This window comes from Dipodomys spectabilis, unplaced genomic scaffold, assembly GCF_019054845.1.
Source record: "Dipodomys spectabilis isolate Male_0828 unplaced genomic scaffold, ASM1905484v1 ptg000176l, whole genome shotgun sequence".
NCBI classification, from domain to species: domain Eukaryota; kingdom Metazoa; phylum Chordata; class Mammalia; order Rodentia; family Heteromyidae; genus Dipodomys; species Dipodomys spectabilis.
In genome coordinates, this window is record NW_024870853.1 from 3,025,094 (window position 1) to 3,045,507 (window position 20,414).

Sequence of the window (20,414 nt, forward strand, 5' to 3'; positions counted from 1 at the left end):
TTATTGTTAGCTCTACTCTGCTTTTTACTTATTCAGTTATAACATGAAAGCCTTATAACATGAAAGCACATACTTTTAAGATCCTATTGTGGTTTGGATATAAAATGTTTCCAGATAAATGCATGAAGAGAAGGAAATTTTATAAATCATTATTTGTCATTCTGTGAATATATTAAACTTTTTGCTTGAAAAAAATTAAAAGAAATAAAATGTTCTCAAAGGCTTGTGTATTTAAGGCTTGATCCTCAGATGGTGCTGGTATTGAGAGATGTTGAGATCATGCAATTACTAATCTCATTGATGGGTTAATCCTTTGATGAGTTAAGGAGGTGGCTCTAGATGGAGAAAGTAGTCATTGAAGATGGGAATTCCAAGGATGTATCTTATCCTTGCCCCTTTTGTTACTTTTCTACTTTCTAGGTAGGTTCCCTCTTTCAACCCTTTTTGTCACGTTTTGCCTCACCACAGGCCCACAGAAAAGGAGACAAGTAACGAAAGGGACTGCAATTGTCAGCCCAAACTAATCTTTCCTTCTTTTTTTGTCAGTCATGGGGCTTGAACTCAGGTCCTAAGTGTTGTCCCTGAGCTTTTTTGTTCAAGATTAGTGCTCTATCACCTAAAGTCACAGCTCTACTTCTGGTTTCCTCATAGTTAATTAGATATAAACAGTCTCATAGACTTTTCTGCCCAAGCTGGCTTTAGAAGATCCTTATATCTCAGCCTCCTGAGTGGCTAGGATTACAGGTCTGAGCCACCAGCTTAATCTTTCCTTCTTTCTTTAAGTTCACTTTCTCAGGTATTCCATCAATGGTGAAAACATGACCAGGAAGATCTCAAATTCCAAGTTTCCCTCTAACTCCCTCCCATCTTTTCATGGATTCTGTTCCTCTCCCTTATGGTGAGTACCAATTTACTGACACTTTCTAACACTCTCATTAGCTCTGCATCTTTTGGGCCTTCAACTACTTATTTTGAATCCTATGGCCAATTATTATGGCCAATTATTTCAGTTTTGCTTCCCAAAGTACTCATAGAACACATGATCTGCCATTTCCATTCATACATGCTAGGCAAATAAAATACCACTGAGTTATACCTAGCTCCTCCCAACACAGGTTAATCCAACTGTGTGTACACTGAGGCATGTTTGTGTATCTGTTGCCTGCAGTGCTAAAGGAATGAATGACATAACTAAATGGATTGGATCCATTACAAAAATACTATAGACCTTAGCTAAATTCAATAAATTAACCATCTTCACTTCCTTATTCTTGCTTGACTAATCTTATTTAACTCATGATGGCAGTGATTCTGAACACTCTTTTCAAGAATACAAATCTTTCTTCACTCTCTATTTCATCAATTACCCTATGGAGATTGAAGTTGTATATAGTGCTTCCTAACCTCCCTTTGCCATTCCTCACATTCCTCTCTTTGATGCTGCTTATTCCCTTTTCCTTGCTCTTGTTTCAGATGGAATAGCTGCCTTTATTCTCAAAGTTCTTCCTTTTATCTTTGCTGATATTTCTATCTTCTTCATTTTCTCTGGGACTAGGATTTCTTTTTTTCTCCCCTCCTCATCTTCTTTCTCCCTCTCTCTTTCTCTTCATTCTTGGACTCTTTTTCTTTCTTAGCGGTACTGCAGTTTCCATTAGCTTTTTTGCTCAAGGCTGGTACCCCACTTCCGTTTTTTATTTTTAGGGGGTGGCTAATAGGAGATAAAGACTAACAGATGCACTGTACTTATAAACCGACATGTTGAATGGTAACTCCTTTTTAAAGATTAAAAAGACCCTTAAAGGGCTGGGAAGGTGGCTCAGTGGTAGAGCGCTTGCCTTGCATGCATGAGGCCCTGGGTTCGATTCTTCAGTACCACATAAGCAAAAAGAAAAAAGCCGGAAGTGGCGCTGTGGCTCAAGTGGTAGAGTGCTAGCCTTGAGCTGAAGAGCTGAGGGACAGCACCCAGGCCCAGAGTTCAGGCCCCACAACTGGACCCCCCCCCAAAAAAAAAAATTTAAAAAGACCCTTAAAGACTTTTCTGCCCAAGATGGCTTCAAACTACAATCTTCAGATCTCAACCTCCTGAGTAGCTAGGATTATAGCCTAGCAGGGCAATGGTGATCTTGAATTTAATTTTCCTTCACTAATTCCTTCTTTTTAGTCTATACACATGCTTAAATCTCCCCAATATAAAAGACAAGAAAATCTTTTAAGCAATCATCGAGACAATCCATTTTACAGAGATATTTATCCTTCCAGGAGAGAGTTTGCTAAGATTTATCAAATCTGCTTGTGAACACCTGTACTAATCTCCCTATCAGTCCTTTCCTTTCAGCCAAACAGAACACTACACCATCTAACTGGCTCATATCCATCTACATCAATGATAAAGACTGTTTGTCAAAGCTTCTAAGCAAAACTAGCTACAGTTTTACATAGAAATAAAACCAAAATACCAGAAAAAATCTGGCCCTAAGGATGAAGTAAACAATGTTACTTTTTTTTAATTCCCTTCAAGTGAGAGTTGGAATTTGAAATACAAAGGGGCTAGGGACATTGAGTGTTTCCCTGTAGGGAAATCACCACAAAATAGGATTTGATTTTATGACATTAAAATGATATGTTTTTAACAAGGATAAAAAATAGTACTTAGATGTTTTAATTAAGGATGGTTATAGAGAAACATACCCAGATAAAATTATATACTGAAATTCTTTTGGAAATTTTTGAGAGTGAAAAGAGATCAAGCAAGAAGTGAGTCAACAATACTGTTGGGTGTTTGTTCACTATGGCAACAAAATCATAAAGGAGAAATAAATTTTTTTACAGTAGAAGGAAATATAACTTCAAAGGTACCATGGAGGCACACTACAATGGGTTTCACAACTGGTATAGAAAGGTATATTTATTAAAAGGGAGAAAAATTAGGTAGGAGTAAAGTGAAGTAGCTCCATGGGTAGTGCTTCTAAACTATGGGCAACTTGACTCCCTAGGTGATATTTGGTAATATCTGGAGACAGTTGATCATCACAAATCAGTAGGGTAAGAGAGCAGTATGTGGGCTACTGGCATCTAGTGGGCAGAGGTTCAGGATGCTGCTAAACATTCTGCAATGTACAGAATCATTCCCTACCTTGATTATTTAACCCAAAATGTCAACAGTGCCACAGCTGAGAAATGATCCTGTGTAAGTAAAACAAAAACAAAACTAAAGTAGAAAGGGTGGGTAAATTAGGATAAAAAAATAAAGTAATCTTACAATATAGATATAGACATCTCGGTCAGAAAAAAAAAGGAATGAACTCTTAGGAAAATGGATGAAAGCCTTATAGAAGCAATCACTGACAGAGGATGGAGTTGGGCATGTAATTAGGAGACCAAAGATCTTAGTTCAAGTTCTGCTTCTGCCACGTACCAATATGTGTGAAACTTTCCTTTATCCATAAACAAGGGCTTATACTTATCATACTAATGGACCATGGTAATCATCAAATGTGATCTATAAAGATATCTATAAGTAAGTTATTGGTTTTGAACTGAGTGGAGGAGCATGGACCATCTATATATTTGCTAAGTCTGGACAATAATTACCATTTGTTACCTAGAAGAGGGCATTGATGCTACTTCTGGTAATATTTCATCTAGATACAAGTCATATGAGTGTATTTTACTTTGTGAACATTCATTAAACTCTACTGTTATGATATGGACATTTTTCTGTTTCCCATGTATAATATACTTAGAATCTAATTAACAGTGGCATAATTATGTTTTATTCAGATACATAAAAATAGAAAAATTTAAAAGGAAATGTTCAGCACCCACATTGACTGAGAAATATCTTGAATAGATAATTTAATCAGGACTATAAATGATCTATAAATATAAAAATATATCCAACTTCACAATTAGTGAAAAAAAGCCCGATATTGGCACAAAAATAAATCCAAAGATCTGATATTTGATAAGGAACTCAAAGATATACACTGGAAAATAGAGTCTCTTAAAAAATTAGTGTTGAGCCTGGTGCAGGTGGCTCATACCTGTAATCCTAGCGACTCAGAAGGCTGAGATCTGAGGATTGCGGTTCAAAGCCTGGTCAGGAAAGTCCATGAAACTCTTATCTCCAATAAACCACTAGAAAACCTGAAGTGGTGCTGTGGCTCAAATGGTAGAGTGCTCGCCTTGAGCTGAAGATCTCAGGGACAGCACACAGGCCCAGAGTTCAAGCACTTGAACGACCAAAAAATAAAAGTTCTGCTCAGCTAAGGATATAGTAACTAAACTAGAAAGACAGCTAACAGACTGGGAGAAAATCTTTACCAGTAATACATCAGACAGAGGTCTAATATCCAAAATGTACAAGGAACTCAAGAAACTAACCCTTACCAAAGCTAATAAACCAATTACTAAATGGGCAAAGGAGCTAAGGAGAGACTTCTCAGAAGAGGTTAGAATGGCAAAGATATGCACATCATCCCTGGCCATTAAAGAAATGCAAATCAAATCAACTCTGAGATACCATCTCACCCCAGTTAGCATGGTCAACTTTGTGAATTTGAACAACAAATGTTGGCAGGGATGTAAGGAAAAAGGAACTCTATTATTGCACTGTTGATGGAAATGTAAGACGTAATATAACCACTTTGGATAACACTCTAAAGACTCCTCAAAAAACTAAACATACATCTTCCCAAGGACCCATACCATTTCTGGGCATCTACTCTGAATATCACAAGCCAGAATAACCTAAAGACACTGGCATGTTCATTGCCACACTATTCACAATAGCTAAAATATGAAAACAGGACAGTTGCCGTACAACAGAGGAATGGATCCAAAAGATTTGGTACCTATACACAATGGAATTTTACACAACCATTAGAAAGAATATTATATCATTTGCAGGGAAATGGATAGACCTAGAACAAATCCTGTTTAGTGAGGTAAGTTCAGTGAGACAAACAACATGTTTCATATTTGGAAGTTGGATCTATACTGTGCTATTATAAATTATACAGGACTCTATATACTCATACACATTGAGACCATAAGGATACTCTAGGGGAGAAACACAAAGTCCTATTTGCCTCTGATCATATAAAATATATGTGTATCAAAGTGAACTCCAGAGTATGGAAACAAGAAAAATTTTTCTTGTTTCTGGTTTCTTTTCTTTCTGTATGGTTTATTTGTCTGTCTTTGGGAGGGGTGGCACCAAACGAGGGAAAAATTGTGACCAACTTTAGCAGTGGTGCTCACAGTGTTGAAAGTGAACTATACGATTTGCAGGTGGAGGCAGGAGGGAGGGATTGGGAGAGAGTGAGGGAAAGGATGATACTGCTAATGTTAGGAAATGTACTTATTACTGTTTTATGTAATTGTAATCCCTCTGTACATCACCTTTATAATAACAATAAAGTAAAATTTAAAGATGTACCCTTTACCTGACTTATATAACTGTAACCCTCTCTGTATATCACCTTTTTAATAACAATTTAAAAAATTTAAAGTGATGAGTAGTCTCATGTTATGCCTTCTTGCAAATTTTTTTTGTGCTGGTACTGGGGCTTGAAACCAGGTCCCTTGGTTGTTTTACTCAAGGTTGATTGGCATTCTACCACTTGGGCCTCACTTCTATTTCTGGGTTTTGGTGGTTAACTGGGCTGGCTTGGAATGTGATTCTGAGACCTCAGCCTCCTTAATAACTAAAATTACAAGCATAAGCCACTGGTACCTTGTCATACTATTTTTAAAATACATAGAGATTTGGAGAAGATGGCAGGATAAAGATATTCTGAACCCCTCTAATTCACCAAGCTGTTCTTGAGCCAAGCTGGTGCTGGGGATAGCCATAAAAGTGATGATGCAGGGTGGGTCTAGGCTCTGAGAGTGGTGGGAGTATGGGGATGGCTCCTTCAGGGCCTGACATACTGATTGACATTACTAATGTATGTACATATGTATAGAAAAATCCAAAGATAAGACACTAAATTTAACCATGGTGAAGCAAAATGTAGCCAAAGATTGTAAGGAAGATCTAGGGAATAAACCCAAGTTCTGATCATAAGTCTATAGCTCTAGAAAGCCATATGCATGTGCAGGGCTATATACATGGTCAAGAAAGACCTAAAAAAACCCTAAGTGTTGCATTTCTGGCTAAATTAAATTCAGATCAAGCAGGGAATGAATTGCCCATGTGTAAACTGCTGGATAGTTGAAGGTACCCCCCCATACCTCACCACACAAACTCCTAGGCAAATGGTGGAAGATTTATATAGGCTCAGGAATTTAAAGAATTCTGTAACTAATCGTTAGGTAGCCATTAAACTAGTTAGCAGACACTTTTGTGATGTCAGCTACACGAAATATAAAATTGATCTAAGCAAGTCACTAGACAACCACAAACAAGTGAAATTGAAGTAGATTGTTCTAAGAATGAAAGGCTGATTAAACATCCAAAAACCAATGAATGCAATACACCATATCAGTTTGGGGATGAGGAATATTTTTTATTCTGCCAAAGGCTATTTGGCTATTTATAATCTGGACTAAGGAATAAAAGTAACATGATCATGCCCATAAATGATGAAAAAATATTTGATAAATACCCATTCATGATGAAAACATTCAAACTACATGTAGAAGAGAATCACCTTTAACCTAAGTAGGGACTTCTAGGAAAAATTTTTAGCTAACATCAAACTTAATAGTAAAAGACTGGATTTTTTTTCCTTAAAAATTAGGCATAAGAAAACAATATAAACAACAATATTCACTCTTTTTTTTTTTTTACTACTACTGGGATTTAATATCAGGGCCTTGTGTTCTTGTTTGGCTTCATCACTCATGACTGGTGCTTTACCACCAGAGTCACACTTCCACTTCTGGCTTTTTGCTTATTATTTGGAGATATGATTCTCACAGATTTATCTACCCTAACTGGCTCCAAACCACATTTTTCAGATCTCAGCTTTTTGAGTAGTTAAAACCACAATATTCACTTATTATTTCTATTCCATGCTGTACTGAAAGTTCTAATTAGGATAATTAGGGGGAAAAAAGCATGAAAGCAACCAATCTGAAAAAAATGAAACCAGCTCTATTCATAAATGACATGATCTAGTTGAATACAGACATCTTAAAAATCTATTAAAAATTATTAGAATAAATTTTGCAAAGATCAGATACGTGATCAATACACAAAACTCAATAAACAACTGAAAACGAAATTAAAAAACAATTTTATAATAGTACTGAAAAGAATAGTTAAATTCAGTGTAAAAAGCAACACTAAAATCTGAAAAACAATATTGCAACATATTTAACACAATAATTCAATGTTTGTACATTAAAAGACAACATTGTCAAGATGGCAATATTTCCAAATTTCAAGACTCAGTGTAATCTCTCTATGAAAATTTATGCTGTTTTTTTCTTTCTTTTCTGCTGGCTTTTGCAGAAATTGACAAGTGGACCCTAAAATTCATATGGAAATGCAATGGACCCAGAAGAGCCAGAATAATCTTGAGAAAGAGCAACCTTCTCAACTTCAAAATCTACTGCACAATGATAGTGATTGAGAAAGTGCAATACCAGTGTAAGGGTACATGAAAATCAATGGAATACTATAAATGCTTCTTGACAAGGAGACCAAGAAAATTGAATAGAGAAAGAACAGGTTTTTTGTTTTGTTTTGTTGTTTTTATAGTGAAGATACTGTACAGAGGGGTTACAGTTACATGAGCAAAGTAATGAGTCCATTTCTTATCGAGCAGTTACTCCCTCCTTTGTTTTTCCCCTACCATCCCTTTCCTCCCCAACTCCCCCCCCATGTTGTAAAGTTCGTTTTCAACATAGTATCTTGTACAACAAGATATACAAGAACAGGTTTCTTTTTTTTCAACAAGTTATACTAGAATAACTGGATATCCACATATAGAAGATAGAAGGCTAGATAACTATTTCATATCTTATGCAAAAGTTGAGATTTGATTAAAGATCTACATGTGATATAAATGGATTTTTCAAATGATAGACAAATTGCTAATAAACGAGACAATAATCATTAGCTATTGGTGAAATATAAATAAAAACCGCAATGAGATACCACTTCACATCTACTGTGAATGCTATGATTAAAAAGACAAACAGGGCGCTGGTGGCTCACGCCTGTAATCCTAGCTACTCAGGAGGCTGAGATCTGAGGACCACAGTTCATAGCAGCCCGGGCAAGGAAAGTCCATGAGACTCTTATCTCCAATAAACCACTAGAAAACCAGAAGTGGCACTGTGGCTCAAGCAGTAGAGTGCTCTCCTTGAGCTGAAGAGCTGAGAGACAGCACCCAAGCCCAGAGTTCAAGCCCCGCAACCGACCAAAAAAAAAAAAAAAGACAGAGAGGTGCTAGTGGCTCAAGTCTATAATCCTAGCTATTCAGAGGGCTAAGATCTGAGGATTGAGGTTTGGAGCCAGCCCAGGCTGGAGAAATTTATTTCTAATTAACCAACAAAAAGCTGGGAATGGCCAGGTGCTGGTGGCTCACACCTGTAATTCTAGCTATTCAGAAGGCTGAGATGTGAGGATTGTGGTTCCAAGCAAGCCCTGGCAGGAAAGTCCATGAGACTTTTTATCTCCAATAAACTACTCAGAAAAAGTGGGAAGTGGCACTGTGGCTCAAGTGTAGAGCACTAGTCTTGAGAAGCCTCAGAATCAGCACCAAAAAAAGAAAGAAAAAGAAAAAAGAAAGGTAGAAGTCAAAGTATGATTCAAGTAGCTGATCTCCAGCTGTGAGGAAAAAAAATGAGATAGCTCAAGGCCAGGGGTTTAAGCCCTAGAACAGAAAGACACAAACAAAAATATGGAGAAGTCAGAACTATTGCATATTGCTAATTAAAACATAAAATGGTTCAGTTGCCTTGGAAAAGTGTGGAAGTTCTTTAACAAGTTAAAACATGCAGTTACCATATGACTCAGCAACTTCACTCTTAGATATATACCTAGAAAAGAAACCTAAAAAGAAAGAAATCTAAATACATTCATAAAAACCTTGTGCAAAATTATTCAGAGCAGCATTACTTACAATAACTAAAACAGGAAACAACTAGACATCCATAAATTCAGTATTTCTATACAATGGAATACTGTTTGGCAATAAAAAAGAAGAAATTATGGATAAATGGTATAATATGGATGTTTTTTGGAAACATACTATGTAAAAGAAGTAACAAAAGACCACATGTTGCATAATTTCCTTTTACATGAAATGACAGAAGAGGTAAATCTACTGAGACAGAATTCTTAACTGCTTAGGAGTAGGGGGAAAGACATTGGTTAGAAAAAGGGGAGCAATTGCTAATCGTTATAAGTTTCTTTGTGGGGGGCATGTAAAAATATCCTAAAATTTACTGTGGTGATAGTTATAAAACTTGTGAATACACTGAAAATCACTGTCTTGTATACTTTAAAAGGGGTGAATTTAATTCATGCTAATCATATTTTAATTTAGTATATGTCTAGGATAGTCCTAGCGTAGGATCCCAAAAGCTCAATAGCTATGTACATAGACCATATAAAATGATGCTAATCAAAATGCACTCCAAGACATGGAAACAAGAGGGTTTTTTGTTTTGTTCTTTAATGTACTTTGTGAAGTTATTTGTTTCTTCTTTCATTTTTTTCCCCCTTTGGTTTATCTCCTGTTGTCACTGTTTTTGCTTTTGGTACCCCGTAACTTGTGTATATGTTTATCTCATTTGGGGAAGGGAAGAATAACAAAATGGTGAGACAAAGGACAAGGGTGAACCAATGCAACAGCGATACTCACAAGACATTATGTTGGAAATAAACTTTATAACTTGGGGGGAAGGAAAGTGGGAGTAAACCAGAGGGAGTAACAATGTTTGACAAGAAATGTACTCATTACCTATTTATGTTAATGTGTACATCATCTTTACAATAAATAGTACAAATCTACTATAATACCCAGCAATTATACATCTAGGTACAGACTCATAAGAATTAACACCAGGGTGGAGGGGGAGGGGGAGGGGAAATGGGAGGAAAATGAGAGAGGGGGTAATAAGTTTGACAAGAAACGTACTCACTACCTTGTTTATGTAATTGTAACCCCTATGTACATCACCTTGACAAGAAAATTTTCAAAAAAGGAATTAACAAATTTCTGCACACAGAAACTTATACATGGATATTCAGATATTGTTTATAATGAGGAAAATTAGATACCATTAATGAAAAGACAAACAAATGTGGTATTAGCCATATAACTGAATTAGCAATAAAAAGGAATGAAGTATTAATTCCATGCCACGACATGAATGAGCCCTACAAACCTTATACTAAATGAAAGAAGTCAGTCACAAAAGATGACATATTATGAAATCATACTTATGTGAAATGTACTTAGGGCTAGGCAGGAATGGGGAAATGAGTGTCAATGGATACGAGTCTTATTAGAATGATAAAATGTTCTAAAAGTAGGCTATAGTAATACCTGCACAACTGAACATACATCTACAACTTAAATGGGTTAATCTTTGATATATGAATTATGTCTTAATAAAACAACTTGAAACTGTACACCTAAAGGGAGATTTTAAAAGTATAAGAACTTTAAGCCAGGCGCCAGTGGCTCACGCCTATAATCCTACCTACTTTGGAGGCTGAGATCTGAGGATCGCGGTTCAAAGCCAGCCAGGGCAGGAAAGTCCGTGAAGACTCTTATCTCCAATAAAAACCACTACAATACCGGAAGTGGTGCTGTGGCTCAAGAGGTAGAGCGCTAGCCTTGAGCTGAAGAGTGCAAGGACAGCGCCCAGGCCCAGAGCTCAAGTCCCACAACCGACAAAAAAAAAAAAAAACTTTAAAAATTACAAAGCTAAATTCCAAAGTACAAAAATAGTGCAAAAGGGATACTTTTGAGTATTCCAGAGAGGGTGATAGTGGGTAAATATAATAGAAATATATGGCATAAATGTGCTAAAACATCACAATGAAATTCATTATCTTGTAAAATGAAAAAGTACATTAAAATATATTCAAAACAAAAGGCTGAAGTAGGTCCTGTGCCAGAAGTAAAATAATGATAAAGAGGTAAGTTTCCTCAATCACTATTTTTCTTCTGCCTTTTCAGTTCCCAAGAAGAAACGGAAGCCCAAAATGAGGTAATGAGAACACAACTACTTCAATAAGATTTCAAGTGTCTTGGACCAGATGAATAATAGCCAAGGGAACTAAGAGTAATTTCAAATGAGGCCACTAAAGTTATGGCAAAGATCTTTGAAGAATCAGAGAAAGATGTTCCAGAAGACTGGGCAGATGTAATTTCATTTTTCAAATAAAGGTGAATTACAGACCAGTGAAGAAAAATGGATTTTTACAAGGACAGCTTGCAAGGACTTACAAATGGAAGCATGACTACTAGAGGCATCTTAAGTTCAATAAGAAAAAGTCAATCTAGGTTAATCCCTGTTTCTTTTTGTATTGTTACTAAGCTGGTAGCTATTAGAAAAATGATAGACATAATATATCTGGACTTAGCAAGGTATTTGACATTTTTTTATGAGAGCCTCATGAACAAAACTGAGTAACAGAAAGTATATGTTAAATCTTTGTTAAAGAAATTAATAATCTCTTAAAAGACCATTCCCAAAGAATGCGGATCACCAAGTCACTATCATACTACACATAAAGATTTCTAGTAACATATACCATAAGGATTTTCTAGCCTTAAGAGCTTCCTTAAAAAAAAAAAAAAGAGCTCCCTTCATTATTTAGATCCAACACCTTTAATGCAGATATGGCAATCATGCTATAAAGTTTATATATGCAACATCTGCAAGGGATTGTGAATATTTGGAATACTATCATAATATTTATTTTAATTATAAGTACTTGAGGGAGGGGTAAAACAAAACTAAAACTGAAACTTGCCTGGACTAGATGAAATCAAAACAAAGGCCAGATCCAAATCTTATACCTGAATTAGAGAATGAGTGCAAGGGAAAAAAATAGTTTTCACTATTTCTGAAATTAGCCTCAAACTTGAATCATAGCTATTAGAATGTGACCTGAAATAGATCATTCAAAACAATAATCACAATAAGGACATATAAGTTTTTATCTATGATCTTAATTATTCTCACCCTCTTTTAGACGATCCCCTTCAGCCTTGGTTTTCTTCTGTCTTTCTGATCCAGCAAGGTCTACAAGATGCAACTTGGAGTGAAAGCTGCTATTCCTATAATAATGACAGGAAGACACAAGTGAGAATAATGTACGTGCTTGAGTAGTTGTGTATCAAAGCTGATCTAAGAGCTCCCATTTTCTTGCATGTCAGTAGAAATAGTTCCCATGGCCATTAATGCTCATAATACTAATGTCTAATGATTTGTCTAATCAATTAAGAGGCAGCCTAGTATTCAACCTTCCTAGAACAAAAAAAAATCATGATTCCCTTAAAGTATAACTTACTTGTCATTTTTCTTTCTTTGCTCTATGGAGATTGTAAAGATGGCATGAGATCTCGATGACTGGGAGTTCATAGCGGTGGAGGCCACAGTTCTAGAGTTGTTGCCTTGCTCCAAACAAAAAACAGTATCTGAGGCAACTACAACAATCTTCTCAGTGAGTCCCACAATCTAATTCCGAGAAAGACAGAATAAATTCCTTTATGATTCATACTTCAAATGCTTGATCAGAAAAAGAGGGATTGACAGTTTAAAAACTTTTTGATATTCCAGCAGAGCCTCAATAAATAAGCATGAAAATGATGAGTCTTAAACCAACAACTTTGAGATGTTAACATTCAAAGTTAATCATCCATAGGAACTTCAGAGACAAGGGTTCTATCCAACACTGGAGCTACAGAAGAAATAACTAGATTCCTTCTAAGGAGCCCCAAAAGAAACTAAATTTTGGCCCAAAGGAGAAAAGTGTAACACAAACTTTTTTTTTTTTGGTCGGTCGCAGGGCTTGAACTCTGGGCTTGGTGCTGTCCCTGCACTCTTCAGCTGAAGACGAGAGCTCTACCACTTGAGCCACAGCTCCACTTCCGGGTTTTCTAGTGATTTATTGGAGATAAGAGTCTCACGGACTTTCCTGTCCGGGCTGGCTTTGAACCGAGATCCTCTGATCTCAGCCTCTTGAGTAGCTAGGATTACAGTTGTGAGCCACTGGTGTCCAGCTTAACAAAAACCTTTATGCTATTTCTCTTCCACAGGACTCCGTGATCTTTTCATTACCTTGCATCCATTCTATACCTCACTTTTACTAAAGAAAATACTCTGGCACAGTTTTCAGTGACTTAGGAAGTCAGGAAAAAGGATCTCAGGCTTGGTGCTGTCCTTAAGAGAACCTCTAAAAGTTATAATCTCTTGGAGTTTTGGTAGGAGTGGGGCTAGGACTAGGAGAGCCCTTTTAGCCCCAATATGCTCTGACTTTATTACTCCACAGTTATAGTTCCCCAATCTACACCTGTGGTCCTAATTTCTAGGCCTTCCTTTCTGTTTTCCTGTGCCAGCACCAAGGCTTCAACTTGGGCCCTTATGCTCTTGCTAGGCTTTCTTGCTCATCACGTGTGCTCTACCACATGACTCAAGTTTCTTGCCCAGGATTTTATCGGTTAATTTGAAATGGGTCCTCTGAATCTTTTCTGCCTAGACTGACTTTGAACTGTGATTCTCCAGGTCTCCACTTCCTGAGTAGCTATAAGGGTGAGCTACCAGCACTTGGCTAGTCCTTTATCTGTAACAACCTATTACTTATACTTTGAAATCAGTAAAATATAAATCAAACTTAATTTCATTCTACCTTATTCCCTCTACTACACTACTCCATTACTATTAAAATCTCTATTCTCAAATTCTCAAACTTGCTTTCATTTATCAATTTCTCACCTATCACCAACTCCTAGAAATTCTTCTTTCATGTCCATTGCTTTCTTTCCCTTTCCAAATCTACTAGCTGAGTCCTGGCTCCTAATTATTTTATGTCTGAAAAATAAGCCAGTAATTTTCTCAATTGCTCTTGCTCATTCTAATCTTTCTCCTTTTCAATCCATTTCTATCCAGTCTTCCTAAAAATCTTGCTTCCTAAAATGTCACCAAACTGCTGAACCCTGTGCTAGATAATGAGAACACATGCAAATTTAAAAATATTCTCCCAAACTCCAGGAGCTGACACAGTTGGAGATACACATAAGATACAACATGGTCAAAGTAGCCATGACAACTTTTCATTCAGAATTAGTTATATACTGTTCCCAGGAATAGAAGTAAGCTCTTTGGGATGACTTCTAAACAAATCCACTGTTACGTCCCAGCCCAACCAACTCTGTAAGAATGATCAAAGCTTATACTGCTTTTCTGATGAAGCTTTTCCCTACTAGAAGAGTATTCTTTTATTTCTTTTCTCTACTTCCTTAAATTCCATCCATCTTATTTGAAAAAAAAAAAAGTTTACAAACTTGTCTATCCATCCCAATTTATGTCAGGAACATATACTTCTTTGATTTGCACATCTCATCTCCTGGGCCATTTGAAAAAAATCTTAGAATAGGACTGAGAGGTAGTTCAGTACTAATATTATTTCTGGTGATAGCATGTATTTTACCCAGGTTCATGTAACTATTATCCAAATTGTCAAAACATTGTTTTTGGTACCTGGCTAAAATGATCTAGAAGGAAGATTCAGAAGCATAGGCATTTGCCCCTTACTTGTACTTCAACTCTTCAACTTGCTTTGTGGAGGAGAAGGAAATGGTTAAGATATGAGTTCTATACTTCTTTTCCAAAGTATGTTCCCATCTAACCTGATTCTTTTATTCCTCAGTTGTTAAACTGTGCATCAATGCCATGTAATAGAGGGTCTAAATTAAGTGATCCCCTTTGTACGGTGACATGCATTTAAATATTCTTGTATTTACTTTTCACCTTTTTATATCTTCTGATAGTTGAGAACAATGTTTGTTATCATGTTGTCAAATAGAATTTTCTGAACTGCACAGTTACAGGACAGCAGTTCAATGTTGTAGTCAGAAGCCACATGCAGATATGGAGCCCTTGATATGTGGCTTGTGTACATGAGACTGACTGTTAAATTCACCCAATTTTAACTACTATATGTTTAAATGGTCACTTGTGGCAAGTGGATACAATACTGGACAGCTTAGCTTCAGAACTCTGTGAAAAGTTATTGATATTAATATTCCTTCAAGAATTAAAAGGTGGTAAAATTGAATCCTCCATTTCCTTCCCTCTCTCACTCCCTTCATCACAAAGCTCCTGTCTAGGAATTCTAGATTCACCGAGGGAATCAGGACAACACAAAACCTGAAAAACTGATATGTTAATAGTTAAAACTATAGTGGCAGTAAAAACTAATATCAAATTTAGTACTTGCCAACATTTGTAATATCAAATGAAAGATAAACATACCTTTATGCCTTCCTTAGGATCCTCCCGAATATTTATTTGAGAGGCTTTCTCACGAGACGGGCATAGAAGATCCCAAATTTCTTCATTATAAATCTGGCATTATTGAAAACAAAGTGGCAAAAAACAAAATAACAGCGGTAATCTCTGGGAGGTAAGATCACAGGCAATTTTTAAAATAGTTTATAACTTTCTGCATTTAAAAATGTGTTTATAGCTGAGCACCAGTGGCTCATGCCTGTAATCTTAGCTACTTCAGGAGGTTGAATTATGAAGACTGTGGTTTGAAGCCAGCCCGGGCAGAAAAGTCTACTCAGAAAAAGCCAGAAGTACAGTGACAACAGGTGATATACCATAGGAGAAAGAACATACAAAAGAAACAAGAGGGGCTGGGAAGGTGGCTCAGTGGTAGAGTGTTTGCCTTGCATGAATGAGGCCCTGGGTTCGATTCCTCAGCACCACATAAGCAGAAAAAGCCAGAAGCGGCTCTGTGGCTCAAGTGGTAGAGCACTAGCTTGAGCTGAAGAGCTGAGGGACAGTGTGCCCAGGCCCAGAGTTCAGGTCCCACGACCGACAAAAAAAAAAAAAGAAACAAGAAATCAATGTATTTGGTACCCTAGTAGTGGTGTGTGTGTGTGTGTGTGTGTACACATTTATCTGAATTAAGGAAGGGAAGGGAAATGACAGAATGTTTTGACAAGACAAGGGGGGAACCAATGCAACAGCCATATTCACAAGACAATATGTTGGAAATGATCTGTACAACTTGGGGGAGGGGATTGGGGAAAGTAGGAGAAAAATGAGGGAAGAGGTAATGTTTGACAAGAAATGTACTTATTACCTAAGTTATGTAACTGTAACCCCTTTGTACACTACCTTGACAATAAAAGAAAGAAAAGAAAAAGCCAGAAGAGGAGCTGTGGATCAAGTGGTAGAGTGCTACCAGCCTTGAGTACAAAGAGGCTCACAGACAGTGTCCAGGCCCTGAGTTCAAGGCCCAGGACTGGCAAAAAATTTTAAAAAATGTGTTCATAGGGCCAGGCGCTGGCGGCTCATGCCTGTAATCCTAGCTACTCAGGGGGCTGAAATCTGAGGATTGCAGTTTGAAGCTAGGCCAGGCAGGAAGGTCTGTGAGACTCTTAGCTCCAATTAGCCACAAGAAAACCTGAAGTGGAGCAGTGGCTCAAAGTGATAGAGTGCTAGCCTTGAGCAAAATAGCTAAGGGACAGCACCCAGGCCTTGAGTTCAAGCCCCATAAACAACAACAAAAAATGTGTTTATAGCTGGGCGCCAGTTGCTCATGCCTGTAATCCTAGCTACTCAGAAGGCTGAGATCTGAGGATCGAGATTCAAAGTCAGCCCAGGCAGGAAAGTCGTGAAATTCTTGGCTCCGATTAAACACTAGAAAATTAGAATTGGTGCCGTGGCTCAAGTGGTAGAACACTAGCCTTGAGCTGAAAAGCTGAAGGATAGCAACACCCAGACCCAGAGTTCAAGCCCCATGATCAACAAAAAAAAAAAAGTGTTTATAAAGAACCAGTATTATTTTTATGTTTTTAGAATTAAGCAAATGACTTTACCAGACTATTGTGGGCTTATTATTTTCTTTAACTTTTGCATCCTATTATTAAATGGTGTTCTAAAGTTGCAAAAATAAAAAGACTTTAAGGGACTGGGGGTATCCCTACCATCACAAGATGGGGAAGGGAAGGGCTTACCTTTATATGTAATCGTTTGATGTTTTCTAACAATACTCTTATAAAATTGAGATTACTCTTTCAAGCCAGGGTCTCAGAAATATGTAGACAGGAAAAGTTACACTATGCCCCAATTCAATTCTTTGATAAGTGTCATAACAACATCACTTTCACCAAGTTTGTAAAATGTGACTGAGTCTTTGATGGAAGGGAGGTAGAGGTTGGGAGCAAGAGAAGAAAAAAGGAGAGGTAGCAACTAACTTTTCAACAATCAGCAGAACTTTTACTAAAAACGATGTTTAGCACATGTTCAGTAAGCACTATATTTGTTATTATTGTTATTATTTCACATGCCAGGATACTGAGTTACTTTTATATTCAATTGACTTGATCACAACTGGATTAAGACCTAAGAAGGCTAATCTTAATGATGTTTAACCTCTCCTCCATCTCTTCTAATCGTATACCTCTTATGTCTTTTACCAATTACATATTGAAATTCAACAAGATTAAGTATTCCCATATAATTTATAATTGCATGCTTAATTTATTTGTTTCTTAAAAATAAAACCTTTCTGCTGTGCACCAATCAAACTCCATAAACCTTCTTTGTTGCATGTTGTTATTTGTTGTGGAAGTTAGATATATGCTGACAAACAACTAGAATGCAAACTCTTGTTTTGTCCGCTGTTATCTCTCAAGATATATCTAAATACATGAGTGTCTTGCACATAATAGGTATGCAAGAAATATCAACTGAATAAGCACATACCCTATTACCACTCATATAGTTCAATATTTCATTTGAGTTTTAACAACATTCTTCATAGTGCAGCAATATAACTAACAAGCCTCAAAACAGTAAAGGGAAATCAAATACTCTTCTGCACATTCTTCAGGGAATTAGTAATAGAGGCCAAACTAAAATTAAAGAATTCATATCTTTTTATATGGCAATGCCAATTTTTCTAACAGATTAAGTAGATGATTCTAATAAGAAAAGAATTGGGTGGAAGCCAGATCCAACTTAGCTAGCAAATTTCTTCTATCAATTTATTAAAATGCAATTTACTAATCTGAGTCATACCAGGAAAAATCTGATTTGGATTTATTTTTCTACTCAAGGATAATTTTGAATTCAGAAATAAAGATAAATCACTTACCTCTAAGTAAGATACTTTCAGAGTAAATTCAAAGTCACTCTTTTTATCAATTTCTTTGAAGAGCATTTGTATTACCCTAGGAATAACCCCAATTGTTGGCTCATTCTCTTGCTCAGCAGTGTATGCACCTCCCATTGAATAGGTTTTTCCAGAGCCAGTCTGCCCATAGGCCAGGACGGTTGCATTGTATCCTAGCAAAATAGAAGTTACATGCATACTGGTACTCAAACATTTTCAACCAACCATATATACTTGATTTTCTTCTACAATTACTTGCAAAATTGGGATTGTTGCTTAAGAAGAGCAGACACAGCTGGATACCAGTGGCTCAAAACTGTAATCCTATCTACTCAGGAGGCTGAGATCTGAGAATTGAGATTTGAAGCCAGTCAGACAGGGAATCTGTGAGAATTTTATCTCCAATAGAAAGTACCACAAAGCCAGAAGTAGAAGGGTAGCTCACAGTAAAGCACTAGCAAATGTTCATATTTTATAACAGTTTTATATTTGCTCTTGTCAGAGAATCCAGAATACTAGGGAAATTAGAAGCAGATAAACCTAGTTACAGCTGTAGCAAGATTTTAAAAAGAAACAAAATGAATTATAATAACTAATTAATTAAAAGGTAGTACCTAATAGAAGGAACTATATATTCAAATTTACTTCAAGGCAAAGAAAACATGACCTTAGGAAGCTCTCCCCTAATAGAGTGGTAGGGATATTCTAAAGGAACACAGGCAAGCTTTCTCTGTTATTTGATTATCATAATTATGTCAAAGCTGTTCTCTACTATTTAACAAGATAATTTTGGAGTCTAAAGGGAAAGTACTTAAGTCTTAAAACAATGTATTACTATAAAGGATAATCAGTTTTGTTTTTTTTTTAACTTGCTGGTCAAAATGAAAGATCTTAAGATGCTAAATTACAATTTTTCACTGTAATAGATTAATGGTATTATGTAGCATGACAATGGAATAGAAGAATAGGATTCCATGATTTTCTTCAATACCATATATATGTGTATATAGCAACATCTTGGAAAAAGTTTCAGTGCTTGAACTAGCACAAAACCAAACAAAACATGCAGGGCTCTTTGGTGACAGGAGTTCAGAGTATAAAATTGTACTATTGAGCTGACTCTTAAAAAAATAATGGCTTTTTCCAAGGGCTGGTGGCTCACATCTATAATTCTAGCTGCTCAGGAGGCTGCAATCTGAGGATTGTGGTTTGAAGCCAACCTGCATAAGAAAACCTCAGAGACTTATCTCCAATTAACTACCAAAAAGCCAGAAGTGGAGTTGGTCTTAAGTGATAGAATGCTAACCTTGTGCAAAAAAGATCAGGGACAGTGCCCAGGCCCTGAGTTCAAGCTCCAGGACTGGCACAAAAAATAAGTTTGTCCAATTCTAACTAGTTAGGATGCTGAAATCTGAGAATCACTGTTCAAAGCCATCTCGGAAAGTCCATGAGATACTTATCTCCAATTAACCACCCAAAATCTAGAAGTGGAGCTGTGGCTTAACTGGTAGAATCTAGCCTTGAGCAAAAAAGCTTGGGAAACAGCACCCAGGCTCTGAGTTGAAGCCCCTGACTGGTACAAAAAAAAATCAAAGAAAAGAAAGATAATAATCAGAGTCTAATCATAACACTGAATGAATAAAAATTGAAGAACATTTACAAAATAACTGGGGCTTTAATCTTTGAAAGTATCAAGATGGGGAGGAGTGTAGTTGTGGAGATGGGAGGGAAGGGATGGTAGGGGCAAAACATAGGAGGAGGCAACAATGCTTGACAAATGTACTCATTACCTTGCTCGTGTAATTGTAATCCCTCTGTACAGTATTTTCACAATAAAAAACTTATTTAAAAAAAGTATCAAGATCAAGCAATTAAAAAAAAGACCCAAAAACTATTTTATAATGGGGACTAAAAGCACAGCCACAGCCAGATGCAACACATGATTCTGAAGTAAATCATTTTGCTATAAAGGAAATTACTGAGACAACTGTTAAAACTTGAATGGAGTTTGAAAAGTAGATAGTATTAATGCAGCAATGCAAATTTCCTGCATATGATGGTTGGTTGAATTGTTACTACAGTTATT

The 20,414-nt window shown here is 36.6% G+C and overlaps 1 protein-coding gene across 5 annotated transcripts in view; it reads right to left on the minus strand.

Moving 5' to 3' along the window:
- Nucleotides 1–20,414, minus strand: part of Kif4a (kinesin family member 4A) — a 100,297-nt gene that overhangs the window by 77,774 nt on the left and 2,109 nt on the right. For all 5 annotated transcript variants that reach the window (XM_042694927.1, XM_042694926.1, XM_042694925.1 and 2 more), the window contains exons 4-7: nt 18,311–18,501; nt 15,454–15,546; nt 12,491–12,657; nt 12,163–12,257 (exon numbers count right to left, since the gene is read on the minus strand). In XM_042694927.1, coding sequence (XP_042550861.1) covers nt 12,163–12,257; nt 12,491–12,657; nt 15,454–15,546; nt 18,311–18,501 — 546 coding nt within the window. The remainder of the gene's footprint in view (nt 1–12,162; nt 12,258–12,490; nt 12,658–15,453; nt 15,547–18,310; nt 18,502–20,414) is intronic.